The sequence below is a fragment of the Macaca fascicularis genome, chromosome X (assembly GCF_037993035.2).
Source record: "Macaca fascicularis isolate 582-1 chromosome X, T2T-MFA8v1.1".
In the NCBI taxonomy this organism is placed as follows: Eukaryota; Metazoa; Chordata; class Mammalia; order Primates; family Cercopithecidae; genus Macaca; species Macaca fascicularis.
Genome location: NC_088395.1, coordinates 49,273,873 through 49,291,721, shown reverse-complemented (window position 1 = coordinate 49,291,721; position 17,849 = coordinate 49,273,873). Strand labels below are relative to the sequence as shown.

At 50.3% G+C, this 17,849-nt stretch overlaps 1 protein-coding gene across 1 annotated transcript; it reads left to right on the top strand.

Moving 5' to 3' along the window:
• Positions 1–3,045: 3,045 nt before the first annotated feature.
• GPKOW (G-patch domain and KOW motifs) lies at positions 3,046–13,564 on the top strand. The gene is made up of 11 exons (XM_005593535.5): positions 3,046–3,242; positions 4,008–4,162; positions 4,262–4,386; positions 6,922–7,031; positions 9,223–9,436; positions 9,871–10,003; positions 10,709–10,811; positions 11,018–11,141; positions 11,238–11,307; positions 13,021–13,106; positions 13,204–13,564. The coding sequence occupies exons 1-11, from the start codon at positions 3,067–3,069 to the stop codon at positions 13,336–13,338; spliced, it is 1,431 nt and encodes a 476-aa protein (XP_005593592.1). The 5' UTR covers positions 3,046–3,066; the 3' UTR covers positions 13,339–13,564.
• Positions 13,565–17,849: the final 4,285 nt, after the last annotated feature.

The window sequence follows — 17,849 nt, the reverse complement described above, 5'->3', positions numbered from 1 at the left end:
ACCATGCCCGGCTAATTTTTGTATGCGTAGTAGAGACAGAGTTTCACCATGCTTGCCAGGTTGGTCTTGAACTCCTGGCCTCAAGTGATCCACCTGCCTTGGCTTCTCAAAGTGCTGTGATTACAGGCATGAACCACCGTACCCGGCCTGTATGAACTCTTGAGGTCCTACACAAGAGAGATCTGTCTCAATAATCTTTTTTTTTTTTTTTTTAATTTTCTGACTGCTTCATTTTTCCTTCATATCAGTAATCTTTGAAGCCTTAGGACCTGGTTCTCACAATATGTTTAATGTTGCTATATGTATATGTGTGTATATATATATTTTGCTGTTAATGCTTAATGTTGCTATATGTATTTTTTTTTTGTTTTTTTTTTTTTTGAGACGGAGTCTCGCTCTGTCGCCCAGGCTGGAGTGCAGTGGCTGGATCTCAGCTCACTGCAAGCTCCGCCTCCCCGGTTCACGCCATTCTCCTGCCTCAGCCTCCCGAGTAGCTGGGACTACAGGCGCCCGCCACCTCTCCTGGCTAGGTTTTTTTTTTTGTATTTTTTAGTAGAGACGGGGTTTCACCGTGTTAGCCAGGACGGTCTCGATCTCCTGACCTCGTGATCCACCCGTCTCGGCCTCCCAAAGTGCTGGGATTACAGGCTTGAGCCACCACGCCCGGCCTAATGTTGCTATATGTATGTGTTTGTATATCTTCCTTCCTTCCTTCCTTCCCTCCCTCCCTCCCTCCCTTCCTCCCTCCCTCCCTCCCTCCCTTCCTCCCTCCCTTCCTCCCTTCCTCCCTTCCTCCCTTCCTTCCTTCCTCTCTCTTTCTTTCTTTCTTTCTTTCTTTCTTTCTTTCGAGATAAAGTATCACCCTGTTGCCCAGGCTTTAGTGCTGTGGCCTGATAACCACTCAGTGCATCCTCAACCTCCTGGGCTCAAGCGATCCTTCCCACTCAGCTCTCCAAGTAGCTGGGTCCACAGATGTGTGCCATCACACCCCGCTAATTTTTACATTTTTTTGTAGAGTCAGGGTGTCACTATGTTGCCCAGGGTGGTCTCAAAGTCCTGAGCTCAAACAATCCTCCCACCTAGGCCTCCCAAAGTGCTGGGATTACAGGCGTAAGCCACTAAGCTTGGCACATGTTGCCATATTTTTTAAATATGTATTTAAATGTCTATATTCCCTACTAAACTACAAGTTTATTTTTTTCTTTTTTCTTTTTCTTTTCTTTTTTTTTTTTTTTTTGAGACTGAGTCTCGCTCTGTAACCCAGGCTGGAGTGTTGAGATCTCAGCTCTGCCTCCCGGGTTCAAGTGATTCTCCTGCCTCAACCTCCTGAGTAGCTGGGATTGCAGGCACGTGCCACCACGCCCTGCTAATTTTTGTATTTTCAGTAGAGACAGGGTTTCACCATGTTGGCCAGGCTGGTCTCGGACTACTGACCTCACAAGTGATCCGCCTGCCTCAGCCTCCAAACGTGCTGGGATTACAGGTATGAGCCTGGTCAGTAGGCACTCTTTCCTTCCTTCCTTCCTTCCTTCCTTCCTTCCTTCCTTCCTTCCTTCCTTCCTTCCTTCCTTCCTTCCTTCCTTCCTTCCTTCCTTCCTTCCTTCCTTCCTTCCTTCCTTCCTTCCTTCCTTCCTTCCTTCCTTCCTTCCTTCCTTCCTTCCTTCCTTCCTTCCTTCCTTCCTTCCTTCCTTCCTTCCTTCCTTCCTTCCTTCCTTCCTTCCTTCCTTCCTTCCTTCCTTCCTTCCTTCCTTCCTTCCTTCCTTCCTTCCTTCCTTCCTTCCTTCCTTCCTTCCTTCCTTCCTTCCTTCCTTCCTTCTTTCTTCTTTCTTTCTTTCTTTCTTTCTTTCTTTCTTTTTCTTTTTTAAGACAGAGTCTCGCTCTGTCGCCCAGGTTGGAGTGCAGTGGCGGGATCTCGGCTTACTGCAAACTCTGCCTCCCGGGTTCAAGCAATCCTCCTGTCTCAGCCTCCTGAGTAGCTGGGACTACAGGTGCCACCACCAGCCCGGCTAATTTTTGTATTTTTAGTAGAGACAGGGTTTCACCATATGAGTCAGGCTGGTCTCAAAGTCCTGACCTCAGGTGATCCACCAGCCTAGGCCTCCCAAAATGCTAGGATTACAGGCATGAGCTACCACGCCTGGCCAGTAGGCACTTTATGTCTATTATTTACTATTGTAGACAACTGACACTCCTTCCCCCGCCCCCGACCCTGACTTTTTCTTTTTTAGAGACGGGGTATCGCTCTGTCACCCATGCTGGAATGCAGTGGCGCAATAAGAGCTAAGTGCATCCTCGAACTCCTGGGCCTCAGGCCATCCTCCTGCCTCAGCCTGTGGGCTAAATGAAACTACAGGTGCACGCCACCACACCTGGCTGATTATTTCTAAATGATTTACTTCATCAACACTTCCCACATGAGTAGGGCACACAGTAGGCGCTCCATAAATACTTGTCAAACGCCTACACGAAGGAATCAATGCCTGGCAAGAATGAATCCACCTTCCACCATGCCTACCTCGCTAAAAACTACATTTCCGGCCGGGCGTGGTGGCTTACGCCTGTAGTCCCAGCACTGTGGGAGGCCGAGGCAGGCGGATCACGAGGTCAGGAGATGGAGACTATCCTGGCTAACACGGTGAAACCCGTCTCTACTAAAAATACAAAAATTAGCCGGGCGTGGTGGCGCATGCCTGTAGCCTCAGCTACTCGGGAGGCTGCAGCAGGAGAAGCGCTTGAACCCGGGAGGCAGAGGTTGCAGTGAGCCGAGATCACACCACTGCACTCCAGCCTGGGCAACAGAGCAAGACTCCATCTTTAAAAAAAAAAAAGAAACAAAAACAAAACAAAACAAAAAAAACTACATTTCCCTGTGCACTTGGCGCGACGCACTCCCACGACGTTTGAAAGAGCGACAATTACTTCCCACGGCCCCTTACCGCCCCCTCCCGCCGGTGCCACAGTGGTTGATGGGAAGGTAGTTTTTACGCACTTTGGCCGGCCCCTAGCCATCTGAACCCAAACTAAATTTCCCAGCAAGCAGCGCGCAGGCCTGGGAAAAGGGGCAAGATGGCTGACTCCGAAGAGGGTGTTTTGCCGCTGACGGCTGCTTCCACTGCCCCAATTTCATTCGGCTTCACTCGCACGTCCGCACGGAGGCGGCTGGCCGACTCGGGAGACGGCGCGAGGCCATCTCCGGAGGAGAAGGATTTCTTGAAAACCGTGGAAGGGAGGGAGCTGCAGAGGTGACGCGCCGGGTCTTTCACACCTTGGAAATCGCTGCGGTGGGCGTAAGCGGGAGGGAGGAATCTCACTCAGTCGTTTGTCTTGGTGACAGTGACCTGTTAAGCCTGAAGCACAGCCTGAGTAAATTCGTGGAGGCCAGAAGGCTGGAGTTTATAAGAGGGGTGGGGAAATTGGGCCTGATAGCCGTGGGAATTGCGAAGAGAGGATGTATCACTGAGAAGAAGTGTCTTTAGGACTTGAGGACACTGAGGTGTGTGCGTTTTGGGAGAAGGAAAGAATGAGAAAATGACAGGACCTGCTAGTGTCTCAGCTGAAGTGGTGGGGCTTCTCTGATATGGGGAACGGGATGGAGCGGCAGATTCAGGTTGATGGAGGCCACCATCAGCTTAATGAGGAGAGGAGAGTCTGAGGGAGGGATTTCCAGAAGAGAATCAGGCATCTGGGAAGCTGTTTGGGAACCTGGAGCTAGGGAGGGTCTAGGCTGAAGATAGTGATTTGTGGGCCATTGTGGAAGCCGGTCTTGAGTTAAACAGAGAGTCCAGGACTTATTTCTCGAAGGCACTGACATTTACGAGTTGGGGGCACTGGGGGGGATAATCCAAAGAATGCACGATCAGAGAGGTACAGGAGATCCAGACATGGAGTAGAGAAGGCATGGTCTGTGGGGCTGGGGTGAGTTTGGCTCTCGTGTTTTCTCTGAATAAAGGAGTGTGACCCACTGACACTGCCATTCTCCCAACCCCACCCCTCTGTGTCCACATCAGTGTGAAGCCCCAGGAAGCCCCCAAGGAACTCGTCATCCCTTTGATCCAGAATGGCCATCGCAGGCAGTCACCAGCCCGGCCCCCTGGGCCATCCACAGATACTGAGGCCTTGGCAGATGGGGTGCTGTCCCAGGCTGTGAAGGAGCTCATTGAGGGTGAGTGATGCCCCTTTACCCTTCCCCAGTGAAGGAAGAAGATGAAGAAGGTGGAAGGATAGAGTGGGACTTCATTGCTCCCTCCTATTCTTCCCTTAGAATCCAAGAAGTCTCTGGAAGAGAGAGAGAATGCGGGTGTCGACCCCACGCTCGCTATCCCCATGATCCAGAAAGGATGCACCCCCAGCGGGGAAGGGGCAGACAGCGAACCCCGGGCAGAGACAGTGAGCTGGCCCCTTGTCCCCCTCCTGCCCCAGCCTTTCTTTGCCCTGTCTGCTAGGCTTTGTCCCTGCACATAGCAGGGAAAGTCTGTGTGCTAGAGGCCCGCCACCTGTCCTTTCTCCTGTCATCCTTTTTGGAAGCATTACCAAATGAATCTGGATATCTGGATGCTAAAAACGTACTTGAATCCTAGGATTATCTGAATGAGGTGTGCAGCAAAGGGAACAGGAAATGTAAAGGCCCTGAAGGTAGACACTGCCTAGAGTGTTTGCGGAACACCAAAGAGACTAGTGTGACTGAAGTGGAATGAGTGAGGGGAAGGGATAGTAGACGAAGTCAGAAAGGAGATGGGGGTGCTAGACAAGGCAGGGCCTTGTAGGCCATTGTGAGGACTTTGGCTTTTACTCTGAGTGGGATGAGAGCCTAGGCAAGCCCTGAGCATAGATGAAATATGATTTATGATTTGACAGCATCCCTCTGGCTGCTGTGAACAGACTCATTAGTGAAGGTGGAAGCAAGGGGATGAGTAGTCCAGGCTAGAGATGCTGGGGACTTAGACCAGAGTGGTCTGGAAGGATAAGTAGGGTTTAGTGAGAGGGAAGAACAGAGTGAGTGTTCCTGTTGGTAGTAACAGCCCAAGCAATGGCATAGTGGCAGAAAATCGATGTGGTGTGTGTCCATCAGTGAGGCAACATGTGGTGTGTCTGGAGTGAATGGGAAGGAGTGATGATGGAAGGTGACGAGGAGATGTGAGAGGCGTGTCTACAGGAGTAACCAAGTCTGTCTTTCATACCCACAGACCTGACTTTTCACCTCTTCTTTCATAAATTTCTTGCATTGCTTCTTTGGAGTCTAGTTCTCCTACAGCCCCAGAACACTCTCTTTCAACTGAACTGTTCTCTTCAGCCTTCAGATGTGCTCTGATTTCCTTCAACTTTTTTTTGTTTGTTTGTTTTTTGTTTTTTGAGACAGAGTCTTGCCCTGTGGCCCAGGCTAGAGTGAAGTGGTACGATCTCGGCTCACTGCAACCTCCCGCTCCCGGGATCAAGCGATTCTCCTGCCTTAGCCTCCCAAGTAGCTGGGATTACAGACACGTGTCACTACCGCCTGGCTAGTTTTTGTATTTTTAGTAGAAACGAGGTTTCGCCACGTTGGTCAGGCTGGTCTTGAACTCCTGACTTCAGGTGATCTACCCACCTTGGCCTCCCAGAGTGCTGGGATTACAGGCATGATCCACTGTGCCCAGCTCCTTCATCTTTAAAGAAAAAAAAGATCCTCACTTCCCTCTTCATCCTTTCATCCTGTTCCAGCTTTAACCTCATTCCTCTAATTTTTCCCTCTATAAACCTCCTCCTGCAGCTTTATACATATCAGGTGACCAAAAATTCCATCCATCCTTCCTCTCACTCAGCATAAAAACCTTGGAGTCGGCCGAGCCTGTAATCCCAACACTTTGGGAGGCTGAGGTGGGCGGATCACCTGAGATCAGGAGTTCAAGACCAGCCTGACCAACATGGCGAAACCCCATCGCTAGTAAAAATACAAAAATTAGCTGGGCATGGTGGAACATGTCTGTAATCACAGCTACTCAGGAGGCTGAGGCAGGAGAATCGCTTGAAACCAGGAGACTGATGTAGCAGTGAGCTGAGATTGTGCAACTGCACTCCAGCCTGGGCAACAGAGCAAGACTTCATCTCAAGGAAAAAAAAAAAAAAAAAAAGAAAACCTTGGAGTCATCCTCAATTCCCCTCTTTATTTCATGCCCCATACACTCTGCCAGCACAATCCTTCATCTTTTTTCAAAATGACACCCAGAACTGACCACTTCTCACCGCCACCAGTATCTCTCATCTGGACTATTAGAGTAATTTCCTCACTGGTCCCTCTTATGGCTCCCACCTGGCTCAGGGTCCTCTGACTCCTGCCCAGCTCTCCTGATTTGATCTCTTCCCCACCCTTCTCTGCTCTCTACTCTCACTATCTCCATTTCAGTCATGGTGACTTTTACCCCTCACACATACCAAGCCTTGTCCAGCCTCAGGGCCTTTGCTGTAACTGTGCTTTCAGCTCGGGACACTTTCTTCTCATATCCTCATGGCTCCCTCTGCTATCATTTCCTGATCTCTGCTTAAATGTCAACCCAGAGGCACTCCCTCTCCATCCCTCTGCATCTTCTTACCCTGCTTTCTTGTTCTTTACGTCACCACCTGACATATCATGTTTTCTGGGTTTTATTTATAGTATGTCTCCACAACTAGATCAGAAGCTCTGCAAGGGTAGGGGTTTTTGTCTGTTTGGTTCACAGCTTCATCCCCAGTACCTAGAACAGTACTTGCCATAGACTAGGTGCTTTCTATTTGTTGAAGGACTGAACATGGAGGAGTACAGTGAGGGATGGAAAGAGGAAATCAAAACACCCTTGAGCTGATTGGAAAAGATGCGTAGCAGGTCTCCCAGTGGGTGGCAGCAAGTGCACTTCAAACAGAGGACCCAGTGTAAGCAAAGCCTGACCCTCCTTCCTCTACCTGAACCTGTAGGTGCCAGAGGAGGCTAATTATGAGGCGGTCCCCGTGGAGGCCTATGGGCTGGCCATGCTGCGGGGCATGGGCTGGAAACCTGGCGAGGGCATCGGCCGCACCTTCAATCAGTGAGTTCTGGGATAGGGGCGAGGGGACAGACAGATCAGGCTGCAATCAAGATCCCCAGGGTCACTGCCAAACCAGAACCACTCCAGGCAGGGAGGGAGGATACATTATCGCCCTAACTAATTCAGTAGCCCCTTCCACTACTGTTTTAAACTCCCATTTGCCCTTTGAAACTCTAATAGAATCCCATTTATATAAAGTCTGCCTCTAGGGACATCAATTTCTTCATCTGAAAAATGGGGGTAATAGTACTGACTTCACAGGTCTGTTGTGAGAGTTAAATGAAATTATACACATAGGCCAGGTAGTGGCTCATGCCTGTAATCCCAGCATTTTGGGAGACTGAGGCAGGAGGATCACTTAACCCCAGGAGTTTGAGACTGGCCTGGGCAACATAGGGAGGCCCCATCTCTACAAAAGATTAATTCATTTTAAGAAAAGAAATTAGGCCGGGCGCGGTGGATCAAGCCTGTAATCCCAGCACTTTGGGAGGCCGACAAGGGCGGATCACGAGGTCAGGAGATTGAGACCATCCTGGCTAACAGGGTGAAACCCCGTCTCTACTAAAAAATACAAAAAACTAGCCGGGCAAGGTGGCGGGCGCCTGTAGTCCCAGCTACTCCGGAGGCTGAGGCAGGAGAATGGCGTAAACCCGGGAGGCGGAGCTTGCAGTGAGCTGAGATCCGGCCACTGCTCTCCAGCCTGGGCTACAGAGCGAGACTCCATCTCAAAAAAAAAAAAAAAGAAATTAGAGCCAGGCGCAGTGCCTCGTGCCTGTAATCCCAGCACTTTGGGAGGCTGAGGCGGGTGGATCACAAGGTCTGGAGATCAAGACCATCCTGGCTAACACGGTGAAAGCCCATCTCTACTAAAAAAAAAATACAAAAAATTAGCCGGGCATGGTGGCGGGCGCCTGTAGTCCCAGCTACTCAGGAGGCTGAGGCAGGAGAATGGCGTGAACCCAGGAGGTGGAGCTTGTAGTGAACCGAAATCGCACCACTGCACTCCAGCCTGGGCGACAGAGTGACACGCCATCTCAAAAAAAAAAAAACAAAAAAGATAAAGAAACTATATACGTAAAGCACATACAGTAGGCCCTGACCCCAAGAAAGCGTAGACTAAACATTTGCTATTGTCATGCAGACTTACAACCCTTTCTTCGCAATTGCAAACTCAAGAATTGTGAAAACCAAACATTTTTTTCATAACCCATTGGCAGCCAACTATGACCTGAATTGGCGTTGAGTTTTTTTTTTTTTTTTTTTTTTGAGATGGAGTCTCTGTCTGTCACCCAGGCTGGGATGCAGTGGTGCAGTCTCAGCTCGCTGCAACCTCTACCTCCTGAGTTCAAGTGATTCTCCTGCCTCAGCCTCCTGAGTAGCTGAGATTACAGGAATGCACCAGCACGCCTGGTTAATTTTTGTATGTTTAGAAGAGATGAGGTTTCCCCATGTTGGCCAGGCTGGTCTTGAACTCCTGACCTTAGGTGATCTGCCAACCTCAGTCTCCCAAAGTGCTGGGATTACAGGCATGAGCCACCGTGCCCAACCATGTTGAGTTTTTATAGTCCGTTTCTCCTGCTTGGTGTGAATATTCATATGATTTCCCCTGTAGAAATAGTATATTTGGTTACAGTGATCTGCCTCTGATCTCACTGTAGATATTATGTAATAGATGGTATATGCAGCATGTTATTAGGTCGAACCAAATGAAATTGCTGTTTCTGTAGGTCAAAAACAGTCCTAATATGAGATCGGAAAGGGCAACCTTGAAAATATCGATGGGGGCCAGACACGGTGACTCACACCTGTAATCCTAGCACTATGGGAGGCCAAAGAGGGCGGATCAGCTGAGGTCAGGAGTTCGAGACCAGCCTGACCAACATGGTGAAACCCTGTCTCTACTAAAAATACAAAATTAGCCAGGCATGGTGGCATGCTCCTGTAACCCCAGCAACTTGGGAGGCTGAGGCAGGAGAGTCGCTTGAACCCAGGAGGCGGAGGTTGCATTGAGCTGAGATTGAGCCATTGTACTCCACCCTGGATGGCAAGAGCAAAACTCCGTCTCCAAAAAAAAAAAAGAAAAGAAAAGAAAATGTCAATGGTGGGGGTGGGGGTTTGGGCAGGGAGAGGAGGTAAATAAGGTGTTGAAGACTATTGCATCCTCTCCAACAAACCCATGTTCTCCCTGCAGAGTAGTGAAGCCCCGTGTCAACTCACTGAGGCCCAAGGGGTTAGGGCTGGGTGCCAACCTGTCTGAGGCCCAGGCCTTGACCCCCACCGGCCCCTCCCACATGCCAAGGCCAGATGAGGAGCAAGAGAAGGATAAGGAAGATCAGCCTCAAGGGCTGGTGCCAGGAGGAGCTGTGGTGGTTCTTTCTGGCCCTCACCGAGGCCTCTATGGGAAGGTAAGGAACCAAGATATCCCGGGAGCCCAAAACAGGCAGTAGGGAAGGTTGATCCGAGGGTCAGATGGAGGAATAATTGGGTTTGAGGTAGAAAGGCTGGGAGTCCTAGTCTTTTAGGTCTGCTTGGCCCACTGCCTCACTCAGTAACCCGGGACCACTTGCTGGCCTTTGTGAGCCTCAGTTCCCAGCTAAAAGGAAGAGAGTGGCATATGCCACAAGTCCCTGAGGATTAAATGCTTAAAGGATCCAAGGAAGCCCCACAGTCAGTTGAGGGAGACACAGGAACCAGACCTAGTCCCACTTCTTAGGGGTCAGAGTCTGGTTGGGGAGACAGAGGAAGCAGGCCTCTTAGAGGTAAGGGATTGACATCTTGGTCCTAGGAATGTGGGTGGAGTCCACAACCCCTACCTGACTTCTTCCCCTCAACACTTTAGGTGGAAGGCCTCGATCCTGACAATGTTCGGGCCATGGTTCGTCTGGCTGTGGGGAGCCGGGTGGTGACTGTTAGTGAGTACTGCCTGCGGCCTGTCTCCCAGCAGGAGTTTAACAAGAACACCTTGGACCTCAGTGAGTGAGCCTCTTGTAGAGCTAGGGGAGTTGACGACGCATTCCTAGGGGTGGCAGGGCCTGGCTCATGGAGTGGTTTTAGATCTGCAGCAGGGAGGGGCAGCAGTGTGCCTGGCAGGTATGACTTCCAATCAGAGGTCAGGAGGTGAGAATGGGCGTAAGTGACTTACTCCATTTGATTGGAGAAAGGTCGATGTCATACCCCTGGGTCTGTAGTCTGTCTCTGAGTGGGAAGAAACAGGTGCAGAAAGCAGTTCCTACCCTCGAGATCTTTGTCCATTTGGGGTGATGAACCTTTCTTTTACTAGGGAGTGAGAACTGCTAGAATTAGGGTGTGACCAAGAAGGAAGGAATTCTAGGCAGACAGAACAGCACAGGCGAAGGCATTTCAGTAGGATGGGGCAGTTTGGCAAATGGGTATAGACAGAGCTTTCCGGGAATCTCTAGTCGACACTAGGTGAGCATTGTTGGTGTGGGCTAGGTCAGCTGTGGGAGGGTTCCTGAAGGAAGCTGAAATGGTTGAGAGGTCGGGGAGAGGCATTCTACTAGCAAATGCATGAGGGGTGAGAGGGGTACTTTGGCAGGTGGGAGGTGGCTCTAGGCTGAGACATGGCCTTGGAAGGAAAGGGCAGTGAGACACTGAGGCTCTGTCCTCGTTCTCATAACCTCTTGAACAGGACAGGTGAGCAAAACTTCCTTCCCCAGGGCAACAGAATGGAACTGCCTCATCACGGAAGACCCTCCGGAATCAAGAACTCCACGTCCAGCAGGACAACTCAGAGAGGAAGCGGAAACACCTTCCAGACCGGTGGGACTCTGAGCATATGGGAGGGGTCAAGAGGGCAGGGCTGTGGGTAGGCTCGAGCAGCCCGGGAAGGCTTCCAAGGCAAGGCAGGCTCATAGAAGGAACTGGGAACTACATTGTGGGTGGGTTTCATAGCATAGGCAAAGGGAGGGCAACTGTAAAGTGCATCTGATGAAGAGCTAAGCCTGATGCTCGGACCTTCTCCACAGACTGGATGGGCCTGCAGCCAAGAGTGAGAAAGCAGCCCCCAGGAGTCAGCACTGGTTGCACAGGGACCTGCGCGTGCGGTTTGTGGACAAGATGTACAAAGGAGGCCAATATTACAACACCAAGGTGGGAACCCTGCAGCTTGAGTCCCCTTCCCCTCCTCCAGGGACTGGGCCCCCCTACCTCTCTAAAATCTCACATCCCCCTAACCTGTATCCCCAGATGATAATTGAAGATGTCCTAAGCCCAGATACCTGTGTATGTCGGACAGATGAAGGCCGAGTCCTGGAAGGTGAGTTTGAGTGATGGCAGCTGGAGGTTGATCGAGAAGAGTGTCTTAGGCCCAGAGCGTGGCCCAGGCAAAGCTGGGAGGTTGGGCAGAATTCAGGTATTTTGCAAGGCCTAGCATCCTCTTATAGAACATTAGACACTTCCATGATGGTGGTTATCTTGAGCCTCACTCCACTCTCCCAATCTGTCAAGTTTTCTTTTTCTTTCTTTTTTTTGGGGGGGACAAAGTCTTGCTCTGTCACCAAGGCTGGAGTTCAGTGGCGTGATCTCGGCTTACTGCAACCTCCACCTCCCGGTTCAAGCAATTCTTCCGCCTCAGCCTCCTGAGTAGCTGGGATTACAGGCAAGCGTCACCACACCTGGCCAATTTTTGTGTTTTTAGTAGAGATGGAGTTTCACCATGTTGGCCATGCTGGTCTTGAACTCCTGACCTCAAGCAATCCTCCCGCCTCAGCCTCCCAAAGTGCTGGGATTACAAGCGTGATCCACTGCGCCCAGCCTCCGGTCTGTCAAATTAGCATGGAAATTACTATTTCTTCCTCTTGTGATTGGTGCCTTAGTGAAGGGATGTGTAGTGAGCTCTCAGTGCAGGGCAGGGGTTAAAACATGCCCACAATAAAAAGTGCCTGTTGTTATCACCACCACCATATAGACATGCTCCTTTGATTACAGTGATTTTTGGAAACTACTCCTTAGGCTTCTTCATCTGTGAAATGGATGTGGTGGGACTCCATCTGTCAACAGGTATAGAGTGGCTCCAGGGAATACAGGAAAGGCCCTTCTTTTTTTTTTTTTTTTTTTTTTTTTTTTGAGACACAGTTTTGCTCTGTCGCCCAGGCTGGAGTGCAGTGGCGTGATCTCGGCTCACTGCAACCTCCACCTCCTGGGTTCAAACAATTCTTCTGCCTCAGCCTCCTGAGTAGCTGGGACTACAGGTGCCCACCACCACACCCAGCTAATTTTTGTATTTTTAATAGACAGGTTTTCACCATATTGACCAGGCTGGTCTCGAACTCCTGACCTTGTGATCCCCCTGCCTCAGCCTCCCAAAGTGCTGGGATTACAGGCATGAGCTGGAGTGCTGTGACACCATCATGGATCACTGCCACCTCAAATTCCTGGTTTCAAGCCATCCTCTCACCTCATCCTCCTAAGTAGCTGGGACTGCAGACACTCACCACCACGCCTGGCTAATGTTAAAATTTTTGTAGTCTGGGTGCAGTGGCTCATGCCCGTAATCCCAGCACTTTGGGAGGCCGAGGAGGGTGGATCACCTGAAGTCAGGAGTTCGAGACCAGCCTGACCAACATGTCGAAACCCCGTCTCTACTAAAAATACAAAATTAGCCAAGCACAGTAGTGGGCACCTGTAATCCCAGCTACTCAGGAGGCTGAGGCAGGAGAATCGTTTAAACCCAGGAGGTGGAGGTTGCCGTGAGCCGAGATCATACCATTGCACTCCAGCCTGGGCAACAAGAGCCAAACTCGGTCTCAAAAAACAAAAAAAAAAAGAAAAATTGTAGAGACAAGGTCTAACCATCTTGCCCAGGTTGGTCTCCAACTCCTGGGCTCAAACGATCCTCCCACCTCAGCCTCCCAAAGTGCTGGGACTACAGGTGTGAGCCACCACGCCTGGCCAGGAAAGGCCCTTGTGACAGGACGCTGGCTGGGCTGGTCCTTGCTGTGGGCCTCACTCCCCTCTCCCTTATCTGTAGGCCTGAGGGAAGACATGCTGGAAACCCTGGTTCCCAAGGCAGAGGGTGACCGTGTGATGGTCGTGCTGGGCCCACAGGCTGGAAGGGTGAGTCTCAGACCTGGCAGTAGAGGTTTGTGGGTCGTTCAGCGCCTGTCCCAGGGTCTAGGCTGGCCTCGTTGATTCCACTTCACCTCTGTTCCAGGTGGGACATTTGCTGAGCCGGGACAGAGCACGGAGCCGGGCTTTGGTGCAACTGCCAAGAGAAGATCAGGTGGTGGAGCTTCACTACGATGCCATCTGCCAGTACATGGGCCCTAGTGACACAGATGATGACTGACCCATGGGACTCCTCCCATCCCCCAGGCTGGTACCAGTTCTGTACCATATGAGAAAGTTGCCTTCAAGAAGGTGGGAAGATCATTGTTCCATCCTCTACTTCTGGTGCAGTCCTGGGACAAGGACAAGGGAAAGGGATGGGTGAACCAGTAGGGAAGCTAGAAACAAACCCAAGGTTTACCAAAATTTAGGGTATAATAAAAACCATTTCAAGTACTTAATAGAAAGATGAAATCATAAGTGGTATGATGAGCTGCGAATTAAGGTGGGAACTGAGTTGACTGAGGTGGGAACCATTTCATTTTTCAGCCTTGCTTTTCTGCTCAGGGTACAGGACAAGTTAAAGGACTCATTTGATTGTGAGCTCACTCTTGGAATATAGAAACTATGAGCTTCGGCACAATGGTGCATGCCTGTAATCCTAACACTTTAGGTGGCTGAGGTGGTTGGATCACTTGAGCCCAGGAGTTCAAGACCAGACTGGGCAACAAGGCGAGACACTGTCTCTACTAAAAGTACAAAAATACAAAAAATTATCAAGGTGTGATGGTGCACACCTATAATCCTAGCTACTCAGGAGGCTAAGGCAAGAGAATCGCTTGAACCCAGGAGGCAAAGGTTGCAGTGAGCCCAGATTGCGCCACTGCACTCCAGCCCGGGGGACAGTTAGACTCTGTCTAAAAAAAAAAAAATCTTTAGCTGCTGTGGAATCTGAAATATTCTATCTCTGAACAACTTCCTAAGCAAGAACTCTAGCAACTAGCAGCAGAGTATGCTTTTAGAGCAGGACCCCCAGAGAATATGCTGAGCCTGGGGTGTTCCTCTGTTGCCCAGACCGGAGTGCAGTGGTACAATCATAGCTCACAGCAGCATTGACCTCCTGGGCTCAAGCGATCTTCCCGTCTCAGCCTCCCAAAGTGCTGGGATTATAGGCACTGGATTGAGCCACTGCGCCTGGTCTCTGGCTTGTATTTTTTTAATCATAGGGAGGATGTTCCCAACTTCTCATGTCCAGTAGTCCATTTCCTATGCTTTATGCACTTCACTCTGTCAAGGAGGCCTCCTCCGTTCTCCAATCATAATAAACCAGACTTGGTAGCACCTTTGAGAAGGGCTAAAGCTCCCCAGGGAATGGCACTGGGGCTCTGTCTCTGCCCTGTAACACCACATAACCCAGCCACTTCAGACACCTTCCATCTTCTCCCTGTGCCACAATGCTAAAGTAGATATCAGCTTCAGATTTCCTGGAATTCATCTTTCTCCTAAGCCTACGCTTGAAAATGGGGCCCAAAGTTCTTGAATATGGCCCTTTGTCCAGAACACCTAGCTCCAGCCAGAGCTCCTGGTCTCCCCTGACAAGCCACTGGGGCTTTTTCTGCTTTGCCTTGAAAGGAGCCCTGCTGATCCCCATTTTGAGGACAGGGTTCCTTACATTCAGGGAAATGTGGACAATATAAGGAGGCTTTCCTAATCTGCCCCTTGTTCACTGTGCACAAACAAAGCCTTGTATCTGAAGACGCTTTGAATATGTGCAGTGTTCTCTCAGCTTGCTGCCTGGCACCTGCCTGCTGCCAAAGTTGCTCTTGCAGCAGTGGTTACTGCAGCAACGGCTTCTGTGAGCCCGAGAATTCTCTACAGACCCCTCAGAAGCTGGGGACTGTGACCTGTACAATTTGTCCAGACTGGCTTTTTTCACATCACAGGGATTGAGCAAGATGTAGATTAAAAGGCATCTGCCTGTTCTGCCAAGCCTCCAGAAGTTTCCACAGCAGGGGGTTGCTTCTGTTAAAAAGTGTCCAGACACCAAGCCTTGAATTTGTAGCAGCAGACTCAGGAAGCAGTTTCTTTGCCTTTCGGAGAGAAGTCAATTATTGAGGTGATGGGGGTTGCTGCCGGGGCTGTGTTTGGTGGCAGATATGGACAGGTCAGCTCTTTTTTTTTTTTTTTAATTTTTTAAAATAATTTTTTATTTTAAATATAATAGAGACAAGATCTCACTATATTGCTTAGGCTGGTCTTGAACTCCTGGACTCAAGTGATCTTCCCATCTTGGCCTTCCAAAGTTCTGGGATTGTAGGCATGAGCCACCGCACTCGCCCTCAGCTCTTTTTTTTTTTTTTTGAGACAGAGTCTTGCTCTATCGCCCAGGCTGGAATGCAGTGGCGTGATCTCGGCTCACTGCAACCTCCACCTCCCAGGTTCAAGTTATTCTCCTGCCTCAGCCTCCTCAGTAGCTGGGACTACAGGCGCATGCCACCATGCCCGGCTAATTTTTGTATTTTTAGTAGAGACGGGATTTCACCATGTTGGTCAGGCTAATCTCAACCTCCTGACCTTGTGATCCGCCCACCTCGGCCTCCCAAAGAGCTGGGATTACAGACTTGAGCCACCACGCCTGGCCTCAGCTTTCTTTTCTAACATTCCTTCCTCAGTCAAGAGAATGCTCCCGTCTACTCCCACACTGAGGCCGCCTCTTCATCTCCATGTCTGCAGTACCATGCAGAGGGATGAAGTATCCAACAGCTTCTAAAGCTATCTAAGTAGGGGTGGGTCCTCACCAAGTCCCCTATCACCCCAATTCATTCAACAAACATCTCGAGCCCCTACTGAATGCCAAATACCATCCTGCATGCTTGGGGAACCATATGGACTAAATCACTTAATATCAAGATCCTACTATATGCCAGGCAGCATCCTGGGTACCGAGTATGGAGCTACAAACAAAACAAAGATCCTTGCCCTTGTGGGGCTGACATTCCACTGATGCTGAGACAGTGAGCAATAAGCAGAAGTAAGTGATGGAGGATGTTACAAGAAGCTAAGAACCGGCCGGGCGCGGTGGCTCAAGCCTGTAATCCCAGCACTTTGGGAGGCCGAGGCGGGCGGATCACAAGGTCAGGAGATCGAGACCACAGTGAAACCCCGTCTCTACTAAAAATACAAAAAATTAGCCGGGCGCGGTGGCGGGCGCCTGTAGTCCCAGCTACTCAGGAGGCTGAGGCAGGAGAATGGCGGGAACCCGGGAGGCGGAGCTTGCAGTGAGCCGAGATCGCGCCACTGCACTCCAGCCTGGGCAACAGCGTGAGACTCCGTCTCAAAAAAAAAAAAAAAAAAGAAGCTAAGAACCATGGGGGAAAGGGGCAGTATTAATAGGGTGGCCATGGAAAGCCTTAGGGAGAAGGTGACATTAAGCAAAGGTATTAAGGAAGTAAGGGACAGTCATGCAGCTATCTGGGGAAAGCAGTCTAGGCAAGGGAAATGAAGTGCAAAGGCCCTGTGGTAGCACTGTTGCTAGTGTGTGTGAGGAACGGCCGGGAGGCTGGTGTGGCTGCAGGGGAGTAAGTGAGGGAGAAGGTGGTAGGAGATCAGGTCAGGGAGATCCTGTAGTGCTGTAAGGTCAGTCCACTGGAACTACTGTGGCTTTTGTTCTGACTAAAGTGGAAATCATGAGAAGCCTCCATGTAGCCACTGCTAAAGACTGCCAGTTGACAACTCCCGCTTGCCATACACCCCCCACCATGTGCACACAGAACCACACTAAATACATTTGTTCCTCTAGTGCTTTGGCCAATCTAGCTGATTTCCATTTTTGGGAACAGATTTTCCCATTAGATGCCCAGTAAGGCTTCCTTTTTTTTTTTTGAGACAGAGTCTCACTCTGTCTCCCAGGCTGATTGTGCAGGGACACGATCATGGCTCACGGTAGCCTTGATCTCCTGGGCTCAAGCAATCTTCCTGCCTCCCGAGTAGCTGGGACTACAGGTGTGTGCCACCGTGCCCAGCTAATTTTTAAAAAATTTTTTGGGGAGGCCAGGAGCACTGGCTCACACCTATAATCCCAGCACTTTGGGAGGCTGAGGTGGGCGGATCACCTGAGGTCGGGAGTTCAAGACCAACCTGGCCAACATGGTGAAACCCTGTCTCTACTAAAAATACAAAAATTAGCCAGGCGTGGTGGCGTGCACCTGTAATCTCAGTTACTTGGGAGGCTGAAACAGGAGAATCATTTGAACCCAGGAGGAGGCAGAGGTTGCAGTGAGCTGAGATTGCGCCATTGCACTCCAGCCTGGGCAATAGGGCGAGACTCCATCTCAAAAGAAAAAAAAAAATAATAACTGCCCCATGTGATGTCATTAGGGGTGGGGCCTTTGGGAGGTAATTAGGTCACAAGGGCAGAGCCCTCATAGATGGGATCAGTGCCTTAAAAGGCACCCCAGAGACTCTCGTCCTCTTTCAGCTATATGAGGATACAAGAAGTCAGTAGTCTGCAGCCTAAACATCTTGTTTCATCTTTGGTGTTTCTGAACTGTGTAAAAGGATACATCTTAGGCCGGGCACGGTGGCTCGCGCCTGTAATCCCAGCACTTTGGGAGGCCAAGGCAGGCGGATCATGAGGTCAGGAGATCGAGACCATCCTGACTAACACGGTGAAACCCCATCTCCACTAAAAATACAAAAAATTAGCCAGGCTTGGTGGCAGGCGCCTGTAGTCCCAGCTACTCAGGAGGCTGA